Source organism: Capricornis sumatraensis, chromosome 7 (genome assembly GCF_032405125.1).
Source record: "Capricornis sumatraensis isolate serow.1 chromosome 7, serow.2, whole genome shotgun sequence".
Taxonomy (NCBI): domain Eukaryota; kingdom Metazoa; phylum Chordata; class Mammalia; order Artiodactyla; family Bovidae; genus Capricornis; species Capricornis sumatraensis.
This window is the reverse complement of record NC_091075.1, coordinates 118,812,603-118,838,014: the sequence shown is the minus strand read 5'-3', so window position 1 is coordinate 118,838,014 and position 25,412 is coordinate 118,812,603. Positions and strand designations below refer to the sequence as shown.

General features: G+C 57.0%; 1 protein-coding gene across 1 annotated transcript in view; it reads left to right on the top strand.

The window, feature by feature from the left end:
- NSD2 (nuclear receptor binding SET domain protein 2) overlaps positions 1-25,412 on the top strand; it is a 75,502-nt gene that overhangs the window by 26,803 nt on the left and 23,287 nt on the right. The window contains exons 2-6 of the mRNA XM_068975009.1: positions 6,462-7,086; positions 8,883-9,045; positions 17,141-17,307; positions 17,799-18,272; positions 24,013-24,157. Coding sequence (XP_068831110.1) covers positions 6,490-7,086; positions 8,883-9,045; positions 17,141-17,307; positions 17,799-18,272; positions 24,013-24,157 — 1,546 coding nt within the window. The 5' untranslated portion in view covers positions 6,462-6,489. The remainder of the gene's footprint in view (positions 1-6,461; positions 7,087-8,882; positions 9,046-17,140; positions 17,308-17,798; positions 18,273-24,012; positions 24,158-25,412) is intronic.

The window sequence follows — 25,412 nt, the reverse complement described above, 5'->3', positions numbered from 1 at the left end:
GGTCTTTGGTAAACATTTCTTGCATTTTCTAAATCTGCCTCCACCATTTCCCCGAGATCCCGGACCGTCTTCACGGTTGTTATCCTTTCTCGAGATCCCGGACCGTCTTCACGATCGTTATCCTTTCTCGAGCTCCTGGGTCGTCTCCACGATCGTTATTCTGAATTCTTTTTCTGGAAGGTTGCCTGTCTCCACTCCATTTTGTTGTTTTTCTGGGGTTTTATTTTGTCCTTTCACCTGGGATATGACTTTCTGCTCTCTTGTCGTGGTTCACTTTCTGTGGTGTGTTTTTGTTTCCGCTGCTCCGAGACTGCTTCTCTCGTTTCTTGTCTGCCCTGTGAGGCCGAGGCTGAGAAGCTTATGTCAGCTTTCTGATGAGAGGGGCTGACAAAGGGAAAAACTGGGTCTCCCTCTACTGGGCACTGAGGACATCCAGGGGATATGACTTTGGAGGCCAGTGGGACTTGACTGTGGAGCTGCCACAGGACCGGGGAGACAGGCCGTTGCAGGGCACAGGCCAAAGCTTGCGCGCCAGGAGCCGGGAGAGAGGAGCATTGCCCCACAGGAGACCGAGCCAGCCGTGCCTGGGAGCGTCCAGCAGCCTCCGGTGGAGGCGTGGGCTGACAGTGGCCCGCGGGGTCGGGGGCACTGGATACAGCAGTGTTGCCGTAAGTCCTTTCCCAGGAGGTCGCCATCACTGACATTATCCCTAGCATAGCTTGCCCTCAGGCCAAACAACAGGGAGGGAACACAGCCCCGCCCATCAGAACAAGACCCAGATTCCCCCTAAGTCAGTCTCTTCCATCAGGAAGCTTCCACAAGCCTCTTATCTTTATCCATCAGAGGGCAGAGAGAACGAAAACCACAATCACAGAAAACTAACCAAACTGACCGCGTGGACCACAGCCTTGTCTAACTCAGTGAGACTATGAGCCGTGCCGTGTGGGGTCACCTGAGATGGACCGGTGACGGTGGCGAGTTCTGACAAACGTGGGCCCCTGGAGAAGGGGATGGAAAGCCACATCAGCATTCCTGCCTTGAGAACTCCATGGACAGCATGAAAAGGCAGAAAGATAGGATGCTGAAAGATGAACTCCCAGGTCGGTAGGTGCCCAATATGCTGCTGGAGATCAGTGGAGAAATAACTCCAGAAAGAATGAAGATGCAACCAGACTGAAAACAGCGCCCAGCTGTGGACGTGACTGGTGATGAGAGTGAAGCCCAGTGCTGTAAGGAGCAGTGCTGCGTCGGAGCCTGGGACGTCAGGTCCATGAGTCAAGGTGAACTGGAAGTGGTCAGACAGGAGGTGGCAAGAGTGAACGTCAACATTTTAGAAATCAGTGAACTGGAATGGACCGGAACGGGTGAATCTAACTCAGATGACCATTGTATCTACTACTGTGGGCAAGAATAGAATCCCTCAGAAGAAACGGAGTAGCCCTTACAGTCAACAGGAGTCCGAAATGCAGCACTCGGTGCAACCTCAAGAATGACAGAATGATCTCTGTTCATTTCCAAGGCAAACCATTCAGTGTCACAGTAGTCCAAATCTATGCCCCAACCACTAATGCCAAGGAAGCCGAACAGTTTTGTGATGACCTTCAAGACCTTCTAGAACTAACACCAGAAAAAAGGTGTCCTTTTCATCATAGGGGACTGGGGTGCAAAAGTGGGAAGTTAAGAGGTGGCCGGAGTAACAGGCAAGTTTGGCCTTGGAGTCCAAAATGAAGCAGGGCAAAGGCTAACAGTTTTGCCAAGAGAACACACCGGTCAGAGCAAACACTTTTCCAGTAGCACAAGAGATGACTCTACACATGGACATCACCAGATGGTCAGTACTGAAATCAGACGGATTATATTCTTTGCAGTCAAAGATGGAGAAGGCTATACAGTCGGGGAAAACAAGACGGGAAGCTGACGGTGGCTCACATCGTGAACTCCTTATTGCCAAATTCAGACTTAAATTGAAGAAAGTAGGGAAAACCACTGGACCATTCAGGTATGACCTAAATCCCAGTGACAAATAGATTCAAGGGATTAGATCTGACAGAGTGCCTGAAGAACCATGGACGGAGGTTCGTGACATTGTACAGGAGGCGGTGATCAAAACCATCCCCAAGAAAAAGAAACGCAAGAAGGCAGAATGGTTGTCTGAGGAGGCCTTAGTAGCTGAGAAAACAAGTGAAAGGCAAAGGAAGAAAGGAGAGATGTATCCATCTGACTGCAGAGCTCCATAAAATAGCAAGGAGAGATAAGAAAGGATTCCTCAGCGATCAATGCAAAGAAGTAGAGGAAAACAATAGAATGGGAAAGACTAGAGATCTCTTCAGGAAAATTAGAGACACCAAGGGAACATTGCATGCAAAGATGGGCTCAATAAAGGACAGAAATGGTAGGGACCTAACAGAAGCTATTAAGCAGAAGAGATTAAGATATCTTAAGCAGAAGATATTAAGAGGTGGCAAGAATACACAGAACTATCCAAAAAAGATGTTCATGACCCAGATAACCACGATGGTGTGACCACTCACCTAGAGCCAGACATCCTGGAATGTGAAGTCAGGTGGGCCTTAGGAAGCAGCACTATGAACAAAGCTAGTGGAGGTGATGGAATTCCAGCTGAGCTACTTCACATCCTAAAAGGCGATGCTGTGAAAGTGCTGTCCCCAATATGCCAGCAAATTTGGAAAACTCAGCAGTGACCACAGTACTGGAAAAGGTCAATTTCCATTCCAATCCCAAACAAAGGCAATGCCAAAGAATGTTCAAACTCCTGCACAGTTGTACTCATCTCACACGCTAGCAAAAGTAATGCTCAAAATTCTCCAGGCGAGGCTTCAACAGGACACAAACCGAGAACTTCCAGATGTTCAAGCTGCATTTAGAAAAGACAGAGGAACCGGAGATCAAATTGCCAAATCATTTGGATCATAGAAAAAGCAAGAGAGTTCCAGAAAAACATCTACTTCTGCTTTATTGACTACGCCAAAGCTTTAGACTGGGTGGATCACAACAAACTGGTAAATTCTTAAAGAGATGGGAATACCAAACCACCTGACCTGCCTCCTGAGAAATCTGTGTGCAGGTCAAGAAGCAACAGTTAGAACTGGACGTGAAATAGACTGGTTCCAAATTGGGAAAGGAGTACGTCAAGGCTGTATATTGTCACCCTGGTTATTTAACTTATATGCAGAGTACATCATACGAAATGCCAGACTGGATGAAGCACAACCTGGAATCAAGATTGCCGGGAGAAATATCAGTAACCTCAGATATGCATTTGATACCACCCTTATAAAAGGGAAGAAAGCAGAGAGGAACTGAAGAGCTTCTTGATTAGAGTGAAAGAAGAGAGGGAGAAAGCTGGCTTGAAGCTCAGCATTCAGAAAACGAGGTTCATGGCATCTGGCCCCATCACTTCACGGCAGACAGATGGGGAAACAGTGGGAACAGTGAGAGACTTTATTTTCTTGGGCTCCAGAATCACTGGGGACAGTGACTGCAGCTATGAAATTAAAAGACGCCTGTTCCTTGGAAGAAAAACTATGACCAACCGAGGCAGCATATTAAAAAGCAGAAGTATTACTTCGCCGACAAAGGTCCGTCTAGTCAAAGCTGTGATTTTTCCAGTAGTCATGTATGGATGTGAGAGTTGGACCATAAAGAAAGCTGAGCACTGAAGAATTGATGCTTTTGAGCTGTGGTGTTGGAGAAGACTCTTGAAAGTCTCTTGGACTGCAAGGAGATCCAATCAGTCCATTGTAAAGGAAATCAGTCCTGAATATTCATTGGAAGGACTGATGCTGAAACTCCAATACTTTGGCCACCTGATGCGAAGAACTGACTCATTTGAAAAGACCCTGATGCTGGGAAAGATTGAAGGTGGGAGGAAAAAGGGACGACAGAGAATGAGATGGCTGGATGGCATCACCAACTCGATGGACATGAGCTTGAGGAAGCTCCGGAGTTGGTGATGGACAGGGAGGCCTGGCTTGCTGTGTAAAGAGTCAGACACGACTGAGCGGCTGAACTGATATGGTGGAGTCTCTGTTTCCCCCAGTCCTCTGGAAGGCCTGTAATCAAATTCGACTGGCCCTCAAGGCTGGATGCCCAGCCCCGTTGTTGGATCCCCGGGCTGGGAAGCCTCACGTGGGGCGCAGAGCCTTCAGCGCGGCGCTTGGGCTGCTTCGGTGCCTGTCTCCCAGTCTGTGGGTCGCCCGCCGCGCGAGCGTGGTGCTGACGCTGGCCTGAGCGCGCTCCTCCTGCTGTCTCCAGGCTGCTGCCGCCTCTTTGGCGTCAGGTGTCTCTCTCTGGTGGGTTCCCGCACCCTCCTGTTGGTGGTCCCTAACAGCTGGTTGCAACTTCAGTGCTTTTGCAGGAGACAGGCACGCGTCCTGGCTTTATCCTGGATGTTGTGAGTGATGCGCCTGGAGACACCCCTTTTTTCCGATACGTTCTTCTCAAGAGGACTCGTTTTCTTTCAGTTGTGTTGAAACTCTCGTAACATTTACCGTCTTGACCGTTTGAAACAATTATCTGGCTGTGCTGGGGCCTCAGCTGAGGCACGTGTGATCTTTCAGCTGTGGCACAAGAGCTCTGGGCTGCAGCGTGTGGAATCTGGCTCCGTGACCAGGGATCACACCCAGGTCCCCTGCGTTGGGAATACGGAGTCTTAGCCCGTGGACCCCAGGGCGGTCCCCCCTCTCAGCCGTGTTGAAGCGTGCCACTCGGGTGCTGTGTGCAGGCAGTGTGGTAGCCATCGCCTCCAGAACGGTGCCGCCCTGTGAGCCTGCAGCTCGGCCCCCGGCCTGCCCTCCTTCCTGCAAATGTCTGTGGCTCTGATTACGCGTGAGGAAGCGGCCGCACAGCCTTTGCTCGTCTTCTGTGACTGGCGTACTGCTGTCCGCGTAACGTCCTTGGGGTCGGTGTGTGGCAGGTGTCCGCCTCCCCTTGCCGTCTGAGGCTGCGGCACGCCCCGCTCTGTGGATGGACGCGGGGCGCCGACACCCCGCGTGCCTGCCTTCCGTCCCTGGGGGTGTGTGTCGGGTGGGCTCGTGGGTCCTGTGGGTGCTCTGAGGAAGCCCCGCTATTTCCTTCCCGCCCCCGCCCCCGTGCACAGGGCTCCAGGCTCCTCGCGCCCCCCGAGGCCCTGCTCTCTGTTCTGATAGTGGGTAGCCATCCTCATAGGTGCTGTGTGAGGCGGCATTTCTTTTGGGGTTTTGATCTTTTCTTTAGTTTTTTAGTGGGGGATGGCCCTCACTGCGTGACTTGTGGGATCCCAGTTCCCGAGCAGGGACGGAACCCGGGCTCCCAAAAGTTGAGAGCGCAGAGTCCCGGCCGCCGGGCTGCCAGAGAGCTGCGGTTTGCCCGTAAGAGTGGGCTCGCGGGCCTGCGTGCGGGCCGTGTGGGCCCTGGGGCTGGGCGGGGTCCGTGTCCTCTGCTCACCGGCCACACGCGCCCTGCTGTGCCTCGAGGCCGTCGGCTTCTCTCTGTCCAGTCAGCCTGATGTGAGCGGGACTGGAACCCACTCAGACTTGCCTTAAAAGCCCCCCGTGGGTCACAGCGGACGGTCCCGGCGTGTGCTCGGGTGGGGGGGTGGTCCCCCAGGGGGCGTCTTGGTGCGGGGCCCCTCGGTGGTGGCAGGGCCAGCTCTGGTGCGGTGCCCTCCATCGGGGGCGCCCCGACTTGGTGCTCTGGTCCCCCCGGTGGCTCGTCTTGGAGGGCCTCCTCGCTGCCGCTGTGGTGTGCTCTTGGGGGGGTCTTCCCAGCAGAGTGGGCGCCAGCCTGTTCCCCGTGAGCTGCCTTCACTGGGTGTCCCGAGTGAGGGGCTGCGGCTCCCGGGGAAGCCCCCCCTGCCTGTGGGGCTCAGGCAGCCCGTCTGACCCTGGGTACCGTGCGGGGTCCTTGGTGTGCCCTGTCCAAGGAGAGCTGCGTGTCCTCGAGGCTGCGCCCCCTCCTCGTCCCCACGGTTAGCGTGGGCCAGGCCGGTGGCAGGGGGCCCGCTGCCACCTTCCCCGTCCGTCTGGGCTTAAGCTTTGCTGCCCAGTGGCTGTGGGCAGGCCTGGAGCCCCTGCCTGGCGCTGCTTCCAGCTATGTCTCGGGCCCCTCCTCTTGTCCTCTGCCCAGGCCTGGCTTTGCGCTGGCCGCCTTGGGTGCTGCCCTGGCGGCAGGTGGAGGGCAGCCCCCGTTTCCCGAGGGCTCGGGGGCAGTGGCGTGACTTCCTTTCCTCGCCCGACTTCTGTGTTCCACCACGAAAACCCCGTCCTGGTCCTTTCACTCTTGTTTTGGGACTCCTGTCATTTCTGTGATGTTAGAACTGCCTGTTGGGACTGAAGTCACAGAAAACACCATACCCTGCCTCAGAATCCCTGAAACTCCCCAAGTGTATAAAGAGTTCCATTGGCGTACTCATCTGAGGTTTGAAATTAAGATGTTTCTTTTCTCTTTTTCCAACACTGCAGTGTTCTGAGACGGAGGCACCGAGGCTGAATGGAAGTCAGCGTCAGGAAAAGCCCTCTTTCTGCTCCAAAGGTGGTAAAGTGCATGAAGATGAAGCAGGCCCCGGAAGTCCTGGGCAGCGCCAGCGGGAAGACCCCGAGCTGCGACGTGAGCCGAGAGTGCTCCGTGTTCCTGAGCAAAGCCCAGCTCTCGGCCGGCCTGCAGGACGGGGTTGTGCAGAAGTTCAACGGCCATGACGCGCTGCCGTTCATCCCGGCCGAGAGGCTGAAAGACCTCACCTCCCGCGTCTTCAATGGAGAGCCTGGTGCTCACGATGCCAAACTGCGTTTTGAATCCCAGGAAGTGAAGGGACTTGGGACCCCACCTCACACTACCCCTGTCAAAAATGGCTCTCCAGAAATTAAGCTGAAAATCACCAAAACCTACATGAATGGGAAACCTCTCTTTGAGTCCTCCATATGTGGTGACGGTGCGGCCGCCGTGTCCCGTTCGGAAGCAGACGGACAGAGACCGGAGCACAAGGCCCGGAGGAGCCGCAAGAGAAGCGCACAGCGTGGCTCTTTGCTGGAGCACGGCCGCGGGGAGGCTGCCCTGCTGTCCAGGGTCTCCAGTCCTGTGGACAAAAAGGTATTTGTGAATGAGGGGCTCTGGGCGGGTGGCAGGGGGCCTCGGAGGACACGTGACGTGTGAGAAGCGATAGGAGGTGGGCGTGGCCCCCGTGGCCGGCTCTCCACTTGCTCTGAGGGCTCGCTGCGGGGACACTCACATCCTGTTGAGCTGGGGCCTGGAGATGAAGTGTGAAGACTGCATTAGGTTCTGAATCTGGGCCTGGCCATTCCAGAGCCCTCGGCCTTCAGGCAGTCCTGTTTCACAGAGCTCCTCTCCGCCTGATGGCGGTCAGTGGGGGACCCCGTGGGGCTTCCTCGGTCTGTGCTGTCTGAGGAGCGCTCCCGCCGGCCTCCCCTCGGTCACTGTCCGCCCGGGGCCCACTGTCCGCTGCAGGGGCCCTGCGTGTGGCTTGCCCCAGTGACCACGGGGACGTGCCTCCTGCCTGCATGCTCTTGGTGCTGGAGTGCGCGTGAATGCACGTTCAGGGTTCGAAGGCTGGGGTGGGAATGTGGGATGAAAACACGGTGTTTATGCCACAAGTCTTCAGTGACAGGCGGGAACCTCAACCCTGGCAGAGGAGCTGCAGAGGGCTTTGTGGCGCCCCTGTTCCTGAGCTGGTGGTCTGCATAAATGGGGTCTGGCAGGCCTCTGTGCGCTGGCCAGGTGAAGCTCCAGGCCCGCTTTCAGGAGTAGGGGCAGGGGCTTGAGGCCAGTTTGGGTTTTTTCTCACCAAGGCTGGAGGAATCACTGTAAAATTATAGTGAGGAATTTTGTTTACGGCCCCACAGATAGAGCAGGAAAGGATGGACATTTCCCTGGAGGAGCTGAAATAACGGAGACCTTCAGGGCTTCTGTCTGTTGAGTGCTGGGGTTGGGGGCGCAGGGCGGCTCTGACGTAATCACAGTGATGGTGGTCTGGGCTGCTGTGGCCCTGCTTGAAGCCCCCTGGTGGATCCGTGCTCCTTTGTAGGGAAGAGGCTGCGGTTGATTTTGTTAAAACCTGGACAGGTCACCTGCTTTTGCCGCTCTGAGTCTGGCTGCGCCCTCCGAGTGGGGACGATACTGCCTGTCCTGAGGGCGTGGGCGCGAGGCTGAGGTGACAGTCAGCCTGAGAGCCGGCGTCTTTGTAGGAGTGTGTGACGCGCCCGCTCTGTGCCAGCCCTCACCCCCGATGGGCGTGGCGACTGCACTCGCCTCCGTGCACGCGTGTGGGGCTGAGGCTTAAAGCCAGTCGGCGATTCGACTGTGCTCAGCCCCCTGGCGAGGGCGCCGCTCTTGCCAGGCCTTCATTCAGCCTCCTCCTGGCCTGGGTTCTGAGGTGCGGAGGCTGAGGCTCTGGGAACCCAGGCCTTGGGTGGTGGGGGTGGGGCTGGGCCTGCTGCCGAGCCCCCGCGTCCCGGCCCCCCTGGGGTCCTCCCTCCCGAGGACTGACTGTCAGACAAGGGCTCAGAGGGGCCGAGGGCCAGAGGATGAATTCCATGAGAATTCTTGTCCAGCCTGCGAATAAAGCTCCACTAAAGGCCTCCCACCAGGCCAAGGAAGTGGATTTCTGCAGAGACCTTTGTCATGTCGGGCACCTCTGTGTGCCAGGTCCTTGCTGACCTTTAGCTGGGGGCAGGAGATGAGCAGTTTCGATGAAGTGCTCTCAGGGCTGTTGGCTAAAACCGATGAGGGAGCCGTGAGGGAAAGCACACTTCTTAGGTGTGTGTGTGCACGTGTGTGTATGCAATCTGCTCTGACTCACCCTTGGTCTTCTGTGGATAGGAAGCTGGGTTTAGGGCTAGGTACTTGACGTATCTCTTGTTCATTTTCAGATTCCAGCTAAGAGAGAGTCCTGTCTGAACAGCAGCAGAGACGAAGGCCAGCCATTGAGGTTCGGGGTCGGGGACCTGGTGTGGTCCAAGGTGTCCGGCTACCCGTGGTGGCCCTGCATGGTCTCTGCCGACCCACTCCTGCACAGCCACACCAGGCTGAAAGGTACCGGAGGGCGCAGTGGGGGCTGCCGTTCCGTCTTCGTCTTCTGCGCTTCACTGTTCCCATCGCCCAGCTTCTCTCTTCCTCTTGCTTCAGCAGCCCTACTGCGGCTCTTTATTTCCCCCTTTTTTATTGTGCTTTAATGCAGAAACATAAGATTTACCGTCCTAACCGAGTACTCAAATGAGTGGCATGAAATACGTTCACATTGCCAGATAGTGGTCCCCGCCACCTGTGCCCAGAGCCCTGCTTGCTCCGTAGACCTGAAGCTCTGTCCCTGCGAGGCGGCAAGTCCTCAGGGCCCCACCCTAGACCCTGGCGGCCCCGCTCTGCGTTCGATCTGCTATCATCTCCCTAGTGATTAGTGATGGTGAACACCTTTTCATGTGCGTATTGGCCGTTCATACAGCATTTCAGTCGGCTTGTTGGTGGAGGTGGGTTGGATTGTTACATTTTTTTTGTGGTTCATTTTGCAACTTTGAAGTTAGTGATTCAGACATGACGCATTGTTTTTATTTTTATATCCAACTTGGATATGTACTTTATCTGATTGAATTAGTATTATAGGAGAATGGTCTTTGCCTTCTCATTTGCTTTTCAGGTTTTATGATAATTTATTATTATTTAGATATATAGTAATTACTTATGTCAGCATGATGTTCAGAGATTAGTATTTCATATTGCATTTTAGTTTAAAGACGTCCCAGTTTATTTTATTAGGTGGGAAAAAGGGAGAAAGACTAGAAATATTCTAATCATCTTTGTTCTCATGAAACTTGAATTATAAATCAGAGAAGTTAGAGCACATAATGTGATGTAATGTGTTATGATACAGATTAGAGCAGATGCTTAAATAATTGAACAATTCATGAAACATAAGTTCTCATGTGGTTTTGGAGGGAGAAAAAACAAAATTGGGTGGTTTGAGTGTCTCATAAACAGTTCTTCTAGAGTAGACTCTGAGTTTGGTGTGAGGAAGGTGAGATGTGGTGATGCAGGGCTGGAGCTGACCACGTTGGCTCCTAGGTGTCTGTGCCCTCCAGGGGCGTGGGCAGGCGGGGTGGGGCCTGCCCCAGTGGCCCCCCTTGGCCTCTGGCTGGAGGCCTGAGCCTTGCCGCGGCGTCGCTGCTGGGAGTGGGGTTCAGCAGTGCCCCCTGGCAGGCAGACTTGGGAGGCTCAGATGGGGATGAGAGGCCCTCTCTTGTGTCCCGAGACCCCGGCGCACGTGTGCAGGACGCCGGGGCCGGGGAGGAGCCTGTGGGCTGGTTCTGCTTCTGCCCCGGTACAGGGTGTGCAGCTTCCTCAACTTGCCAGCATCAGGGAGTCTCTGTCGGGGCTTCCGGGGCCCCAGGGCGCACCCCAGAGGCCCCTGGACTTGGTCAGAGTGCGACAGGAGTGCCAGTTGAGGCAGAAGCCAGGCTGCCCTGCTGTGGTCGGGGTGGGCCTTCTGCCTCGGTGGCAGCCCTCCCTCCCAGCTCCAGGTGGCCCAGGCAGAGCCCTCCGGGACCCTGTGACTCCATACCGGTTGTCTGCAGAGCACATCACATGCAGTCTCTCGGGGTCCTTTCCAGCACTGGGATTTCTGCCTCATTTCAGCCTCCCAGTGTCTCAGACCGTCCTAACTAAAGGCGTCTTTCCATGTCTCTCTGTTCCAGCTGCAGGGCTTAGTTCCCTTCATTGCTCGGTCCCCCGGGTTAGGGTTGGATAATTTCTATAGCCTGCAGCAGCTCCATCACTTCATGGCAGACAGATGGGGAAACAATGGAAGCAGTGAGAGACTTTATTTTCTTGGGCTCCAGAATCACTGCAGATGGTGACTGCAGCCATGAAATTTAAAAAAGATGCTTGCTCCTTGGAAGACAAGCTATGACAAACCTAGACAGCATATTCAAAAGCAGAGACATTACTTTGCTGACAAAGGTCCGTCTAGTCAAGGCTATGGTTTTTCCAGTGGTCATGTATGGATGTGAGAGTTGGACTGTGAAGAAGGCTGAGTGCTGAAGAATTGATGCTTTTGAACTGTGGTGTTGGAGAAGACTCTTTAGAGTCCCTTGGCCTGCAGGGAAATCCAACCAGTCCATCCTAAAGGAGATCAGCCCTGAATATTCACTGGAAGGACTGAAGCTGAAACTGAAGCTCCAATACTTTGGCCCCTGATGTGAAGAGCTGACTGATTGGAAAAGACCCCGATGCTGGGAAAGATTGAGGGCAGGAGGAGAAGGGGACGACAGAGGATGAGATGGTTGGATGGCATCACCGACTCAGTGGACATGAGTTTGAGCAAGCTCCAGGAGTTGGTGATGGACAGGGAGGCCTGGTGTGCTGCAGTCCGTGGGGTCGCAAAGCGTCAGACATGACTGAACTGAACTGAGCTGACAGCAGCTTCTCTGAGTGAGACTGGCGCGCCACCACTGGTGTGCGTGCTCCGGCTCAGCGCTTCTGCACGCTCGCTTAAGAAACGGCAGCCGCGTCCTCCTGGTTGAGGCGCAGACTCTGGAGAGTCAGTCGGCTGCTGGGGCCCGGCTCAGCTGGCAGTGAGCTGCTCCTCCGTGTCTTTAAGCTCCGAGGTTATCAGGGTGTCTCCCTAGGTATGAAAGACAGAGGTGATGATGACGCTACTTTTGGGGAAAGATCTTAGCACAGAGACTGGTGAGCTCTCAGGTGTTACCATCAGCCTTTTTTTTTTTTACTTTTAAAACCAGAGTTTGTATTGTGTCTGCACCCCCCGCGCCCGGTCACCTCTGGGGTTTCTCCTGAGAACGTTGCTGTTTGAGCAGTTGCTTCCCCTGAGCAGCCCTTGTGTTTGGTGATTCCGTTTTAATAGTTTTGTGCCACCCGTCAGCGTTCTATGTTGCCAGGCGTCCCCGGAGCGTTCCCAGAGCCGAGTGGCCACAGATGGAGTCTGTCTTGGCTCGTTTTCCACGTGGAATATTTTGTTTGTTAGTACCTTTTCCGATTTGAAGCGTTTCCAGCCCACTGTTCAGAGTGGAACAGCGCTGTGGATGCCACCCACTCTAAGCTAGACTTGCCAACCTTAAACGCTTTGTTTCACCTGCTCTCTCTCTTTTGTATATGAATACACTCCCCTTTGCCAGCTCATCTGAGCGGGTGCTGTACCCGTCCTGACACTCCACCCTGGCTCGTCAGCGGCAGTCCTCCTGGAACGAGGCCAGAACCCCGCCTGCATGTGAGAAAGCGGCCCGCCAGTATCTGGCCCTTCGTCTCTTGGGGCCTTGCTTAGATCTCCTGGGAACCTCCAGTGTGGCTGTGCACCTGCTCTTTTCTTCACCCTGAGGTTGAGTCAGGGTGCCCTCCCAGCCCCTGCGGGCGAGAGCAGACCCCCAGCCCTGGCCTTGTGAGCAGACTCAGGCCCACAGAGGCAGGCGAGCGCCATGCAGGTAGGGCGCGGACTTGGCCCTTCACTGAGGCCTTCTTGAAAGGAGGGCTTCAGTCCAGCAGTGTGCTTCTCCAGGAACTGTCTTGGCTTGCAGGGGAGGCAGCCTTGGTCAGCACAGGCCAGCTGCAGAGCACTGACAGTGTCGTTTGGAAAGCAGCTCGGAAGGCTGAGAGCCAGGATGGGTTGCAGGGGGAGTCAGATGACCTTTGGAAAGTGAAGGGGTCAGGGGAACCTGGGAGACCGTGGGGCTGGCCCGTGCCGTGGCCCCTGCCCAGGAGGTGTGGACCAGAGTGTCCGGGGCGTGCTGGCCGCTGTCTCAGTGGCTGGCCTGCGCTGCATTTGGGGCCTGGCTCCCTGGGCGCCTCCCTCTGAGGTCTGGCCCTCCCTGAGGACCCACTGACGGTCTGCTGAATGCTAGCTCTCCATTTTTATCCTTTTCATGGGAAGGCGCTGGCGCTTTTCTGTGAAGGTGAGCTCCCTCCTGAAAGGTTACTTATATATTGAACGTTACTGCCTTCACTCTCTTTAATACGCCCGCTGTTCCAGGTGTGGCCTCTGGGAGCCCAGGGAGTCCCTTTCAGCCGAGAGCCCCTGTTCTGGCTCTGTCTGTCTTGGAGCGCTACCTCATGTGTGCTAAGCACTAGCCACACTGCGGGCTCCCTTTACACTTCCTTCGCCCCAGTCCTTCAACCAGCTATTCCTCAGAGGAAGCCGGGGTCCTTTGAGTAGCAAGTGGTGTGTGGCTGCCCAGGTCTGGGCTCTGGTTGTGTCCAAGGCCTGGAAGGCAGAGGATGGAGGGTGAGGCGGGTGTGCTGGCACGCTGCCCCCGCTCCCTCTGCAGCACCTGGGATGGTGGGCCTGAGGCTCAGGAGTCCTTGCTGGGAGGACGCGTCGAGGAGGGTGGCTTCGGGTGTGGAGCTGGCCGAGCAGGGGCTTGGGAAGCAAGGCCTTTTGATTCCTGTAGGATGGAACTCCTCAGCCTGCTCCTGATTCCCACCCGCAGTTTTCTCTTTCTGTCTTCTTTTTACTTATCATACTTGGGATTACAGGAGTTCTTGGATCTGAATCGGTAGCAGTGCATTTAAGCTTTCCTTAAAAGATAATTTCACACATGTATTTTTGGCGGCGCTGGGTCTCCCCAGGGGTGGCGAGGGGCCACTCTGGTTGTGGTGTGCGGGCTCCTCGCTGCGGAGGCCCACAGGCTGGGGGCGCGCGGCTCGGCGGCGGCGGCGCCTGACTCCGTCGTGGCCCCCGCGCCCCTGAGCACGGGCTGCGTACTCACAGCGTGTGGCCTAGTTGCTGCGCAGCGTGTGGGGTCTTCCCAGAGCAGGGATCGAGCCTGTCTCTCTCACGTCGGCAGGGAGACTCTTTACCACCTAGCCGCCAGGGAAGCCCACACGTGAGCTGTAGAGACTGAAGTAGAGTCTGTGTGCAGAAGAGAGCACAGCCGCGTAGAGAGTTCAGGCCTCCTTTGCAGACCTAAGCGCGCTTCTGCCGTTTGTAGCAGCAGAGCTTGTCTTGGAGACCGTCTGCCAGGGCACACGTGGCCGAGCCAGCGGCTCTGAGGCCTGGCCCTCTAGGTTGGAATCAGGAGGTGACTGGCGTTCTGGGTATTACACTGAAGAAGACTGGATTCTCTTGCACCTGGGAACGTTACCGTCTCCCTGGGGTACCCGGGTCCTGCTGGCCTCCCTGCAGACACTGGGGCGTCGGGTCCGGCTCTCCTCTGTTGGGCCCTCCTGGTCCATTGGGTGAGACTCTCCTCTGCTGGGCCCTGCTGGTCCGTTGGGTCCGGCTCTCCTCTGTGTGGAGGGTCTTATTCTCGCCTTTTCTGTGTTATTATGTAGAAAGGAGCCCTCATTGCTGTATTTCTAAATTCCAGCATTTTCTGAAAATACTACAGGTAATCTGACTTTCTCACCTTCTGAGTTGATACTGTGATTGTTCTTTCTGCTTGTTCTGTCAACTAGGAAGAGAGGTGAGTTAGGGTTTCCCACTGTGGTGGTGGACGTGCCCTTTCCTGTTTGAGTTTTTGTCAGTTTCTACTTTGCCTGTTTGGGGTCTCCGGTGACCCCCCCAGGGACCGAACCAGGAAATGTGGGCCTGGCCATCCTTGTTCTTTGTTTCCCATGGGGCGGACTCTGGTCTGCTCGGCCTCGCCCAGGTTCAGGGTCCACCTTGCGTCTGATGGGCCGTGATGGGGAGGACGCGAACTCGGTACAACGTTAAAGTGCCCGAGCTAGTGGTGGCCAGCTTCTCTCAGGAGGGAGGGCAGGTGGGGCCTCAGTGACCGATGTTTTCCTTCCAACTGTAAGGATGAAAATCCAAGGTCACAGGGAGGAAGGGCTGCTAATGGGTGGTGGGACAGTTGGTTAATTATGGTTATCAAAGAAAGTAAGGAATTCACCTCTCAATTTGGACCAAAATAAAATTCAGATGGCTTAGAAAAAAGCCTTAAAAATAAGAGAAAGTTGGGTTATGTTTGTTATGACATTTCTGAGCAGAAAAGAACTTTAAAAATGTTAAATTAATTTTATAAGCTTGGGATCAGCCTGTCATGTTCTCTGATTTCTTTTTTCCAGCGGACATGTAAGGAGCACTTTTACCGTCTTTAGCTATTTATTTAAAAACTGTGTGCGCTCACATTGTTCCATCATGTGCACTGTAACACATTTTCCTCAGTTCTGCAAACGCTACGGCATCTATCTATATCCACTTTCACGATCACGAGGTCTTTGGAAAGAAGTCACAAATCTCCCGACATAGTTTTGAATCTTAGCTATTTTAAAATCAAAAGAAGTATACACACTTATAAACAAGTCAAATTGTCCTGAGAGATTAATAGTGGGAAACAGTCCCCTGCCCTCCCAGAACTTATTATTTTTAACTCTTTAAACATTTTCTTTTGGCTTTAGCTTCTTTTATCATCAGATATTTTCTGTTGACTTTCTGTTATGGTAAATGAAGATTGATCTCCTCAATCATTTCCTGTTTCTTTCCCTTCCATTCTTTCCATAGAATTAACTCACTATTTTTATTACATCAAACATAAGTGTCCATTTAATTTTGACCGTGTAAATATCATTCAGTGAGAAATCCAGCTGTGTTCTCAATTGCATTTTATTTCTTGTACAACCTTTTGTCTTTTTTCTGGAGATAAATATTGCATTTCTCGTGGAATTGTATAGTTCGCTGCCATTTAGCTAAATTTTTTCAAATGTTTGCTCTTCTGTCTTTAAAGCTCATGCTGTCGCGTGGTTAGTTTCTCTGATTGGGGGTAGAAATGGACGGCCGCGTTGGAGCCCCGCCGCCTCTCTGCCCGCCTGCCTTCCTGCTGCCTGGTCCCCTTCGGGGAGGAGCCCGCGCGGCTGGTCCCCTCTCCCCTTCCTCGCGCCCCTGGGCCCCGCTCCCCCGTCGACTGTCACTGGCCGGGTGCTCTGCTCTCCTCGGCCGCCGCTCTGTCTGTGACTCCACGCCGTGCCCTTCCTCGGTCCGCTATCCTGTCTCGCTGCAGCGTGGTTTTTGGCATCCTGAGGAAGCGGTGGGGGTCGCTTTGAGTTCCTGGGTTCGGAGGGTGCCGCTGCTGTCACACTCGAGCTTCGGTGTGACTGGGTGTGGGATTTTATGTTGGACGTAATTCTCTGACATGGGAGAAGGCGTTGCCTTCCAGCATCCAGAGCTTCTGTCTGTCATTTCGTGAACATGGACCTGTCTCTTCTCCCCCAGCGGCTCGACTGTCCCAAAGCTGTGCCTGGACCTGGGTGTCGGGTGAGGTGCTGGCAGGGTTAGTTCTGACGCGTGTTCCTGGGTTTGGTAAACTCTCTGATGAGTTTCTGTTCGGAAGGCCAGTTACCTGATTTCATGGTGGTATTGTCAAATTTCAGATGGCGCTTCTCTCTCCTTCTTCTCTTCTGACAGCAAACTAGAGTTCTTCTGTGTCAGGCGTCACCTCCTGGTGTGGCGCCTGTGGCCCTGCAGACTGTTGACTGTGAGCTCTGGGCTCTGTTCGAGGCTCCTCTGGGCCCCGGTGCCTCCGCTGGGCCTGGGTGCCTGCGCTGGGCCTTCTTGCAGAGGACGGCGCTCCGCTGGCTGCGGCCCGTAGGGGGCACTGCTGGCTTTCTTAGAGGTGCTGGCTGGTGGTCGCCTGGCTGAGGGCATGAATCTCCACCTTTTGGGGCAAAGGCAACGTGGGAAGCTGTTCCTGTGGCGTGCTGGTTCCCTGGGAAGTGCGCTTTGCTGCCGCGTGTCCAGTGTCCTGTGCGAGGGCGCAGGGGCCGGGGCGCTGGCTCCTTCAGCATCTGGGGGCACTTGGTGGCCTTGAGCTGCCCTCTCCGCAGCGTGGTGCATGTGGGGGGCTGGGGTTTGCGCCCGCAGCCCCCTCGCCACTGTCCTCTCTGCTCTGACTGATGGAGTGTCTTCTTCGGTGGCATGAGGAGGGAGGAGATGAGAAGTGAGCCGGGTCATTGGTCTTTCCTCGCCGGCTTTGAACCCTATCTAAGTCTCACGAGTGTATTTCCCCTTTTGCTATAGAGTGTGGTGGGGGAAAAAAAGGATTTATTTTGAGGTTAATGGATTCCAACAGCACCAAGTAAAATGACTTCAAAGCCACTCCTAACTTGATATCAGTAATTATTAATAGATTTGCCTAATTTCATCCCAAATTCTAACTTTCAAGTTCTAACATTTTATTTTAAAAACTAGGTCAGAAAAAGAGTGCACGCCAGTATCACGTACAGTTCTTTGGTGATGCCCCAGAAAGAGCTTGGATATTTGAGAAGAGCCTTGTAGCTTTTGAAGGAGAAGGACAGTTTGAAAAATTATGCCAGGAAAGTGCCAAGCAGGCACCCACGAAAGCTGAGAAAATTAAGGTGACAGACGTTCCTTAAGTACAATTTTAGACGAAACTTTTATTTTTATTCGTAATTATTTACCTTGTTTTGAACTGTGGTTGCTTGAAACGCTGCCGTGGCTGCTTACATCTGCCGCTGCTGGCTCTGCCCAGCGCGCTGCGTCCCACGGCACGGCAGCTTTGTGTAGACACGTGGTTTATCCTGTTTACTCCTTTGATGACTCCCAGAGATAGTTTCCTAAGTTTTGTTTTCTTTTATGTATGCACACGCACAGAGACACACATATATATGATATTATATGTAAGTATTCATTGTAATTGCAATTGATTTCCAATTTCAAGAAACAGTAGAGTTATACTGGTCTGAACTCTAAAACCTTCAAGTTAATTGGTTTTTATATTTTTTATTTCTAAATTTACCTTAAATTCAGAAAGTGCCCTTCTTTAAAGTGGGTTAATTTTTAATCTTTATTTGATGAAACTTACACATGTCTTGTGTTTTCTTTGCAGCTGTTGAAGCCCATTTCAGGGAAGTTGAGGGCCCAGTGGGAAATGGGCCTCGTTCAGGCCGAGGCCGCCGCGCGCATGGCGGTGGAGGAGCGGAGGGCCAAGTTCACGTTCCTCTACGTGGGGGACCAGCTCCGCCTCAACCCCCATGTGGCCAAGGAGGCGGGTGTGGCTGCGGAGTCTCTGGGAGAAGCAGCAGAGCCCTCAGGAGGCGGAGAAGACAGCCCGAAGTCCTCGGGGGAGGAGGGCGCACCTGTCAAGAGGAGACGGAGGGCCAAGCTGTCCAGCTCCACCGAGAACCTCCCTGGCGACGCGGGGCCGGGGCGGGCCACACCGCAGAAGGTGGCTGAGGCCGACCCCAGGAGGGGTGCGGGATCCCCCCCCGGCAGGAAGAAGGCCACGGCCTCCACCCCAAGGAGTCGGAGGGGCGACGCGGCGTCCCGGTTCCTGGTCTTCTGTCAGAAGCACAGGGACGAGGTCGGTGTAGGGATGGCTCTGAGGGGCTGTGCTTTGTGCGGGGGGTCTGGCCCCGGCCCCCGGCACTGTCGGCCGGGCCGTAGCGCGCCTTCTGTACACGCGGGTCTCGGGGGCAAGTGTCGTCAGGGGGAAGCCAGTGCAAGCCTTGGGGGCAGAGATCTTGCCTTTGTGCTCTAGAATATTCCTCCTGACTATGGTGGGAAGGTCCAGGGACAGTGGGAGGTGGGCTGCTCTTTGTTAGAAGCTTGGCCTTACCCTGACCTCCAGCCCAGGTCAGCGCCTTCCCCAGGAGGCGGCTCAGAAGCCTCTAGGAGGTGGTGCGAGATTGGATTTACAGAACCTGATGTTGCCATGGGCCTGAGCGTGTCGGCACCTGCTGCCGCGGTGTGTGAAGGGCGGCCCGGTGTCAGTGGCTAAACATTTGGCTGGTTTTCGTAATCATTTTTGTAGAGTGAACTGAGCTTATTTGAACATCGTCAAGTCTCGATCCTGCTTCAAGAGCTCAGGCCGGCATCACTGGTTCTTCACTGTTACACTGTTACTTGAAATGAGTGGGTTGGTAGGACTCTTCTCAGGATTGCGAGGCAGACGTGGTGTTAGGAAGCCTGTTGGGATCCGCCGCTGCCGACTAAGCACGCGTCTCAGCAGGTGGAGAGTGCGCGTCTGATGGCAGCGGCAGCGGCTCTGCTTTTCTGGCCCTGCCGCGCGGCTTCTGTGCTCTTGGCTCCGTGACCAGGGGTTGAGCCTGAGCGGTTGGCGGGGAGAGCGTTGACTCCTCACCCCTGGACCCTTGGGGAGGTCCTTAGGTGTGACTGCTTTCTGACACAAAGTTAGCAGGCAGGAGTAGGTGGGAACTTCCTTCCGTCTGCTGAGGGGTGATTTTGAGGATATTTCAGAAGCACCCTCTCGGATCGTGAACGAGGCAGGGTTCCCTGGGTGCCACCGCTGGCGTCAAATGCGGTGAAAGCATGGCCGAGCAGCAAGAGGAGGCCTGCGGCAGAGCCCCCGGCCCAGGGGAGGCAGTGACACGGAGCAGCCCAGCACGGGGGAGCTGGAGCGTCACGGGGTCGTGTCTTGAGGCCGCAAGAAGGGAAGGTGACAAAATCGGTGCGACTTTGGAGAAAAGTGACTGATGTTTCAGCGACCTGAGTAGAGTGTGATGGGAAGGCTCGCTGTTCTGAAGCTATAGCTGCCATCCCCCTCTGCTGACTCTCAAGCCCAGCGTCCTCCCGGGAGGCTCCCAGCAGGAATGTCTGCCTTTTTAAGCAGGTGCTAGCATAGCCACGTTGGAAGGGAAGCTCGGCCTGAGGACTGGCCCTGCACAGAGGAAGCGCTCCTACTGCAAACGGGGGGTCTGCCGCTCAGGACAGCTGCTGGCCCACACTGCTGACTTCAGAATTCAGCGGCTCCACGGGGAGAGTTCTGTCAGTCTAGGGGAGGGAAGGCTTCTTCAGCCAAACGGTTCACAAACTGGAAAGGAACGTTGCTAAAGTGAAACGAGAGCTGTGTGTGCAGAGCTCAGGACAGTCCTGGAGGAGGACGGGAGGGGCTTTGAGAAGAGCAGGTCACAGAAGAGACCCCAGGTGCCAGTGAGCTCAGACTGGCTGCTGAGCCTAGGGCAGCAGGGGCCACATCACAGCCGCCACACGGCCAGCACCTCCGTGGCCAAGGGCCCGAGGCTGCGGTGCGAATCCACATGTGAGGCTGTGCAGGGCCATTCCTTACGTCTAGCTCCAAGAGAAATTTGGCAACACTTAGTGAAACTGAAGACGCACGTTGCTTTTGTCTTACAGTTGCACCCCTAGGGATTTGCCCTGGAGAAATTTCGCCCTAGCACGATGTTGAGAGCTGTAAGATGCTGCTCCCGCAGCGTTGCTCAACCGTGAAGGCGGCCTTGCTGCACGCCCAGGATGGGGACCCTCAGATCTCATCACCGACGTGTGGAAGTGCAGCACGCTCGCCCGCCGCCCGCTTGTGCCTCCCTGCCTCCCGCGTCTGTCCTCAGAGATACGCTGGGCGTATCCAGGCCTGTGCCTGCTCAGGTGCCAGGCGGTGCCGCTGTGCCAGCCTGCCTGCCAGCCGCACTTGCGCCGCGCCCCAGGCTGCGCCTCCCTAGAACGTGCCCTTGTCTGAGTTTATGAGGGAGACCTCAGGCTGCTTTCCAGAGGACGCCCTTTTTGCTGTGGGGACCCAGGTTGCTCTTAGTCAACCCTTCTAGCACTAAGGTATGTGCCGAGAGCAAGTAGGCCGACCGCTCCAGCAGGTGCCGATGAGCTGCGCCCCAAGCCCAGAGCCCTGCAGCCCACTGCACAGCCTCTCTGGTCTGAGCGTCCCTCCAGAGCTTTGCTGTGGGCACCCCAGCGCACGCTCACCCCAGACTGCAGGTGCGCGGCCACAGTCAGGCCTGCGGCAGAGCCAGACGCCCGCCTGGCCCTGCCTCTGCCAGGTGGGGCCCGCAGGCCCGCCCTCCTGCTGGGTGCGGGCTGGGCCGGCTCTGAGGGCCCGGTGCTGCCCGGGCGGCGTTCGCCTGCTCCCGCAGGTGTGCTGTGCTGCTTCTTTAGGGAGTGACGCTGGTCCTGAACACAGGAAACCGCTGACCTCAGCCTGTGGAACGACCTGGCTTTTCCAGTGGACAGTGGCTGTGCACCCCAGGGTGGTTTTGTCTGGTTGTTAACGAGCCAGTGGCCGGCCCTGGAGGGATGGAGTGGATGGAGTCTCCTTTTCTGGGGCCACCAGACAGAAGACTGTGCCCGTCAGGGGCATCTGGTCGCCACTGGCTGCTTTTCTGAAAGAGCGGTTTCCACCTTATGTGAAGGAGAGCTCCGTGCTGCCTGCAGTGGCCTGAGCCCTCCGTCATGCGCTTTGCTCGCTGGTCTGTGTGCTGCAGGCTTGGGTTGCCCTGCAGCCCCGGCTCCTCCTGGAGTCCAGCTCCTGGGCTGAGGACTCCCCGAGTCCCGCTCCTCCTGAGGCAAGAGACGAGCGTGCAGGACGCAGGTCCAGGGGGCAGAGGCCTCTGCAGGGACCAGGGCGGGGGGTGGCCCCGAGCAGCCGAGCGGTGCCCGCACGTGGCTTGCAAGCCTCCCACGAGGAGAGGTAGCTTACGGCGCCAGTGCCCGTGGCGCTTTGACCTGCTTGTTTCGGCTGTGGGGGCCTTAGCTGTGCGCGCGGGCGTCTGGCTGTGGCGCAGCTCAGCAGTCGTGCAGCTTGGGCTCAGTTGCGCTGTGGCCTGCGGGGCCTCAGCACCCAGACCGGGGCCTGAGCCCCTGCCCCCTGCACTGGATGGCAGGTTCTGGGCCACCAGACCACCGGCCGAGGCCCCAGGAGGAGTTTTATTAGCAGGTGTTCCCAACACAGTTTCTGATTTTTAAAGGGTCTTTTCCTGCTTTATCTGCCCTGATTTTTACAGCTCCTTTAGGGGGTGCCAGTGTCTCTGTCTCGGTTCTTTGGATGAATATTTGTATTGGGCACCTGTTGCTTTGTAAGAGGTCACCTCGAAGCACAGTGGCCTAAAACGGCCACCTGTGCTGATGATCTCAGAGGCTGCGGGTTGGGACTTTGGGGGCAGCTTGGCCGGGCGGTTCCGCCTCAGCATCTCTCGTGAGGTCACTTTAAGATGTCAGCTTGGTGGGGCTGTGTCACCTGAGGGCTGGACTGGGGCTGAGAACCCTCCCCAAGGTGCCACATCCTGGTGCCCGCGGGGCCTCCGTCCCTCGCCAGGTGGCCTCCCCAGTAGATGTGTGTGTGTGGCGGCGGGGGGCGGGGGGGGGGGTGCCATTACAGCAGGAGGCCAGCCTCCCAGCAGGTGGTCCCCGGGCCAGGGTGGAGGCTCTCCTCGCCCTGGACTCGAAGTCTTGGGGCCCCTGGAGCATTCTTGTGAGTCTCAGACAGCAGGAGGTTCTCCAGGGCGCACATGTGTGGAGGCTGAGGACGGGAGAGCCTCTCCAAGGGGCTTCTGGGGTCTCAGGTTGTGCTGTGAGCTCGTGGGTACCTGGCTTTCCGTGTCTCCTTTTTCCAAGGAGGGGAAGGTCTCCATGACCATGATGGAGGGGCTGGGCGAGGGGACATGAGCTGCAGACTCTGCCCTTGCTGCCTGTCCTGGTGCTGAGGAGGGGCAGGGGTTACCCTGCCCCTGCTGAGCCTGCAGGGCCCCAGGCAGCAGAGGGCCGAGCCCGGCTGCGGGGCAGAGACCCTCAGGGAGGCTCCCCGGCCTGAGATGCTCGGGGGGGCGCCCTCCTTTCTCTAGATGGTCTAGAGGGAGGTCAGAGCAGGCTGAGAGGGGGCCTGGGAGGAGGCTTGGGGGGTAGGGGCGGCGGGCTGTGTGCCCTGCCGCTGCTCCACGGGTAGGCGAGGGCGGGCCGGTGCTGCCGTCTCCCATCGAGCTTGCCGGCAGCCCTTCGGTTCCCCGAGTCCATCGGCGTACGGCGGAGCCCTTCCTGAAGCGTCTTCTGGAGCCCGCTCCCACTGCGCTTGGTCCTGACTCGGCTGTGGAGGTCTTCCTCCGGGACGACCGCTGCCTTCCCAGCTCCGAGAGAGGCCTGCCTTCCCTGCCTGCCTCCCCTGCCTGCCTCCTCCCTGTGGGCATCTGGCCCGGGCCGGGCTCTGCCCAGTGGCTCCCTCCTCACCTTGCGCCCAGACTCCGTCCGCTGCACTCCTGGGCTGGCCCGCCCCTGCCCCACGCGGCTGGCTCGCTGGGGAGGTCGTGACTGTTGGTTTGGGGCATTCTTGTGTCTGAGGTGGTTTATTCCAGCAGGGCGATGGTCACCGTGGAGCGCGCACCACACTTCAGGCCCATTGCCAGCACGTTTTCATGACCAGCCGTGTTTGGTGAGGCTGGCGCGGTGGCCCCTCCTCCCATAGCCAGGCCCCACAGCAGTGGGGGTGCGGGGCGGCAGGGGGAGCAGGCCGGGGCCGGCTTGACCAATGCCTGTCACCCCTGTGGCAGCTGTGCTGGGTGGTGTCCTTGTGAGCCCGTGGGCAGAGTGAGCGGCCGTTGCTTCACTGACCTGCAGCAAGGCCTGACTGTTGGCCTGCCAGGGGTGCCAGCAGTGGAGTCACTGCTTGGCCCCTGAGCTTCCGTGCCGGGTAGGCTGGGGCTGCTCTGGCCGCAGTGCGTCGGCCTCTCATGTGTTGTCGGTGGTCCTCAGCACGGGGCACACAGACACGCACGGAATCTCGGAGGGGCAGAGTGGTGCCCACGGGATGGAGGGGCCGTGGCCCTGCCCACCTGCCCCACCCCTCGTCACGGGGCGGCAGAGCCTCCTCACCGCCGGGGCGCACAGCATGGGTGGGGGCTCCTGGAGGCCTTGGGAAGGGGCTCCCCGGGGCGCTGCAGGGCCGGAGTGCTCTGCGCCCCTGCTCCCGGGGGGCGCGGCCCCTCGGCCTGCTCGGCACCCTCCAGGCGCGCCCCGGGAGGGCGAGGCTGGTGCCACAGTGAACACGCCGGCCGGGCCTCACCTGCACACCCAGGGGTGTTTCCTGCTGCCGGCTTCTGCAGGGTGCTGGGACATCGTAAGGCGCCGGCCGTTGGCTGATGTGGGGCAGGTGCACTCTTCCCTTTCGCCATTTACCATTTCCTGTGTTTACACAGGTACAGTTGACTCACTTCCACCAGCCCTGATTTCAGTGAGTTGCGGCACCAGGCAGACACTGCTTTCCTTTGGCGCTCTTCTGGGACGCGGTTCCCGGACGCGGCGATGAGTGTGCCCGTGGCGACCTTCCTAAGCCCCTCCTGTGCCCGCAGGTGGTCGCCGAGCACCCGGACGCCTCTGCCGAGGAGATCGAGGAGCTGCTCGCCTCGCAGTGGGGCATGCTCAACGAGAAGCAGAAGGCGCGCTATCACACCAAGTTCGCACTCGCGGCTCCGCCCCAGTCCGAGGAAGACTCTGGTAACGGCGCCTCTGTGCCTGCGTCCTCTCCCGGGCCTGTGCAGCGCCTTGCGGTCATGATTGTCGCCAGAGCCGCGCGGTGGGCGTGTGGGGGAGGCAGGCAGCCTGTGTGGCCTCCGGGGCCAGAGGGGCGCCTGACGGGCCGGGGTCACACTCCTTGGGGCAGGGCTGTGGGCTTGGGAGCTCCCCGGGTGAGGAGGCTGGCCGTGGCCTGGCAGTGGGTGTGGGCAGCCTCTGGCTGTCACTGTGAATAAACACAGTGCCCCTTCACCCTGGGCACTGGTAAGAGGAAGGAGGCTTCACACTGAGCTTGGGGACACGTGTGACCACCTCAGCTGTGGCGTCTGCATGCTGGATGCCACGGTGGGGACGGACGCCCATGATGTGGACATAGTGGACGTGTTTGGGCATCAGTTGAAAATGCAGAAGAGGCCTGCGTCTCTTGAGGCTCACCTCTGAGGCACTTTGGAGAGGCCAGATGTAGGGCGTGCGCGCGGGGGCCAGAGGCCAGCTCAGGAGGAGGGCGCCACCTGCCTGTGTGCCCCAGTGACCCCACCCTGGTTGGTGGGCTCTCGACCCCACAGCCCCGTCCGATGACACCAGAAGTAAACGTCACTCGTGTGTGCAGGGTTGATTGCAGATGCTACAATTCAGAATAGCAGGGTGTTTAGGATTTGAGTATTTTTTTTAAAAGGCAGAAGTTTACCAGACAGCTCATCAGTCTGTAACTCTAGGAAAGTGTCCCTTTTCAGTGGCTGCTGGTTTAAGAGCAGGTGGGAGTTATTGGAGCCAGAGTCTCCTCTCCCCTGAGGAGGGTGACCTGACTGTCTGCTCTGTCACCGAGGACCGTCTAAGTAATTGGCAGGCGCGGTCCCTGCCCCTGGGATGTCCGGTATGTTTGCTCTGCCGGCCTCGAGCCCTCCCGCAGGGGCCACGGGGCTGACGCCCAGGACGCCAGGCCAGGCCGCGGTGCCCGCTGTCTGTCTTGTCGGTGCTGGGATTCACAGGTGCCCCTCCTGCTTGTTTCTGTGAGAGACAACCTGGCAAGGGGAGAGCCGCCCTTGACGGGGAAGGACAGGGACTCCACCTCCCCGGGGGCTCTCTGCCTGGCGCGCAGGTCCTGAGGGGGTCCTGGCAGCTCGGGCCAACCTTGGCCCTTGCTGGTTAGTCGGGCAGCAGCTCAGCAGGCCCCACCAGCCACAGCTCTGCGGGCCTCTCCTGGTGTTCCTTGAGGCCAGCTGGTGCTGTGTTGGCC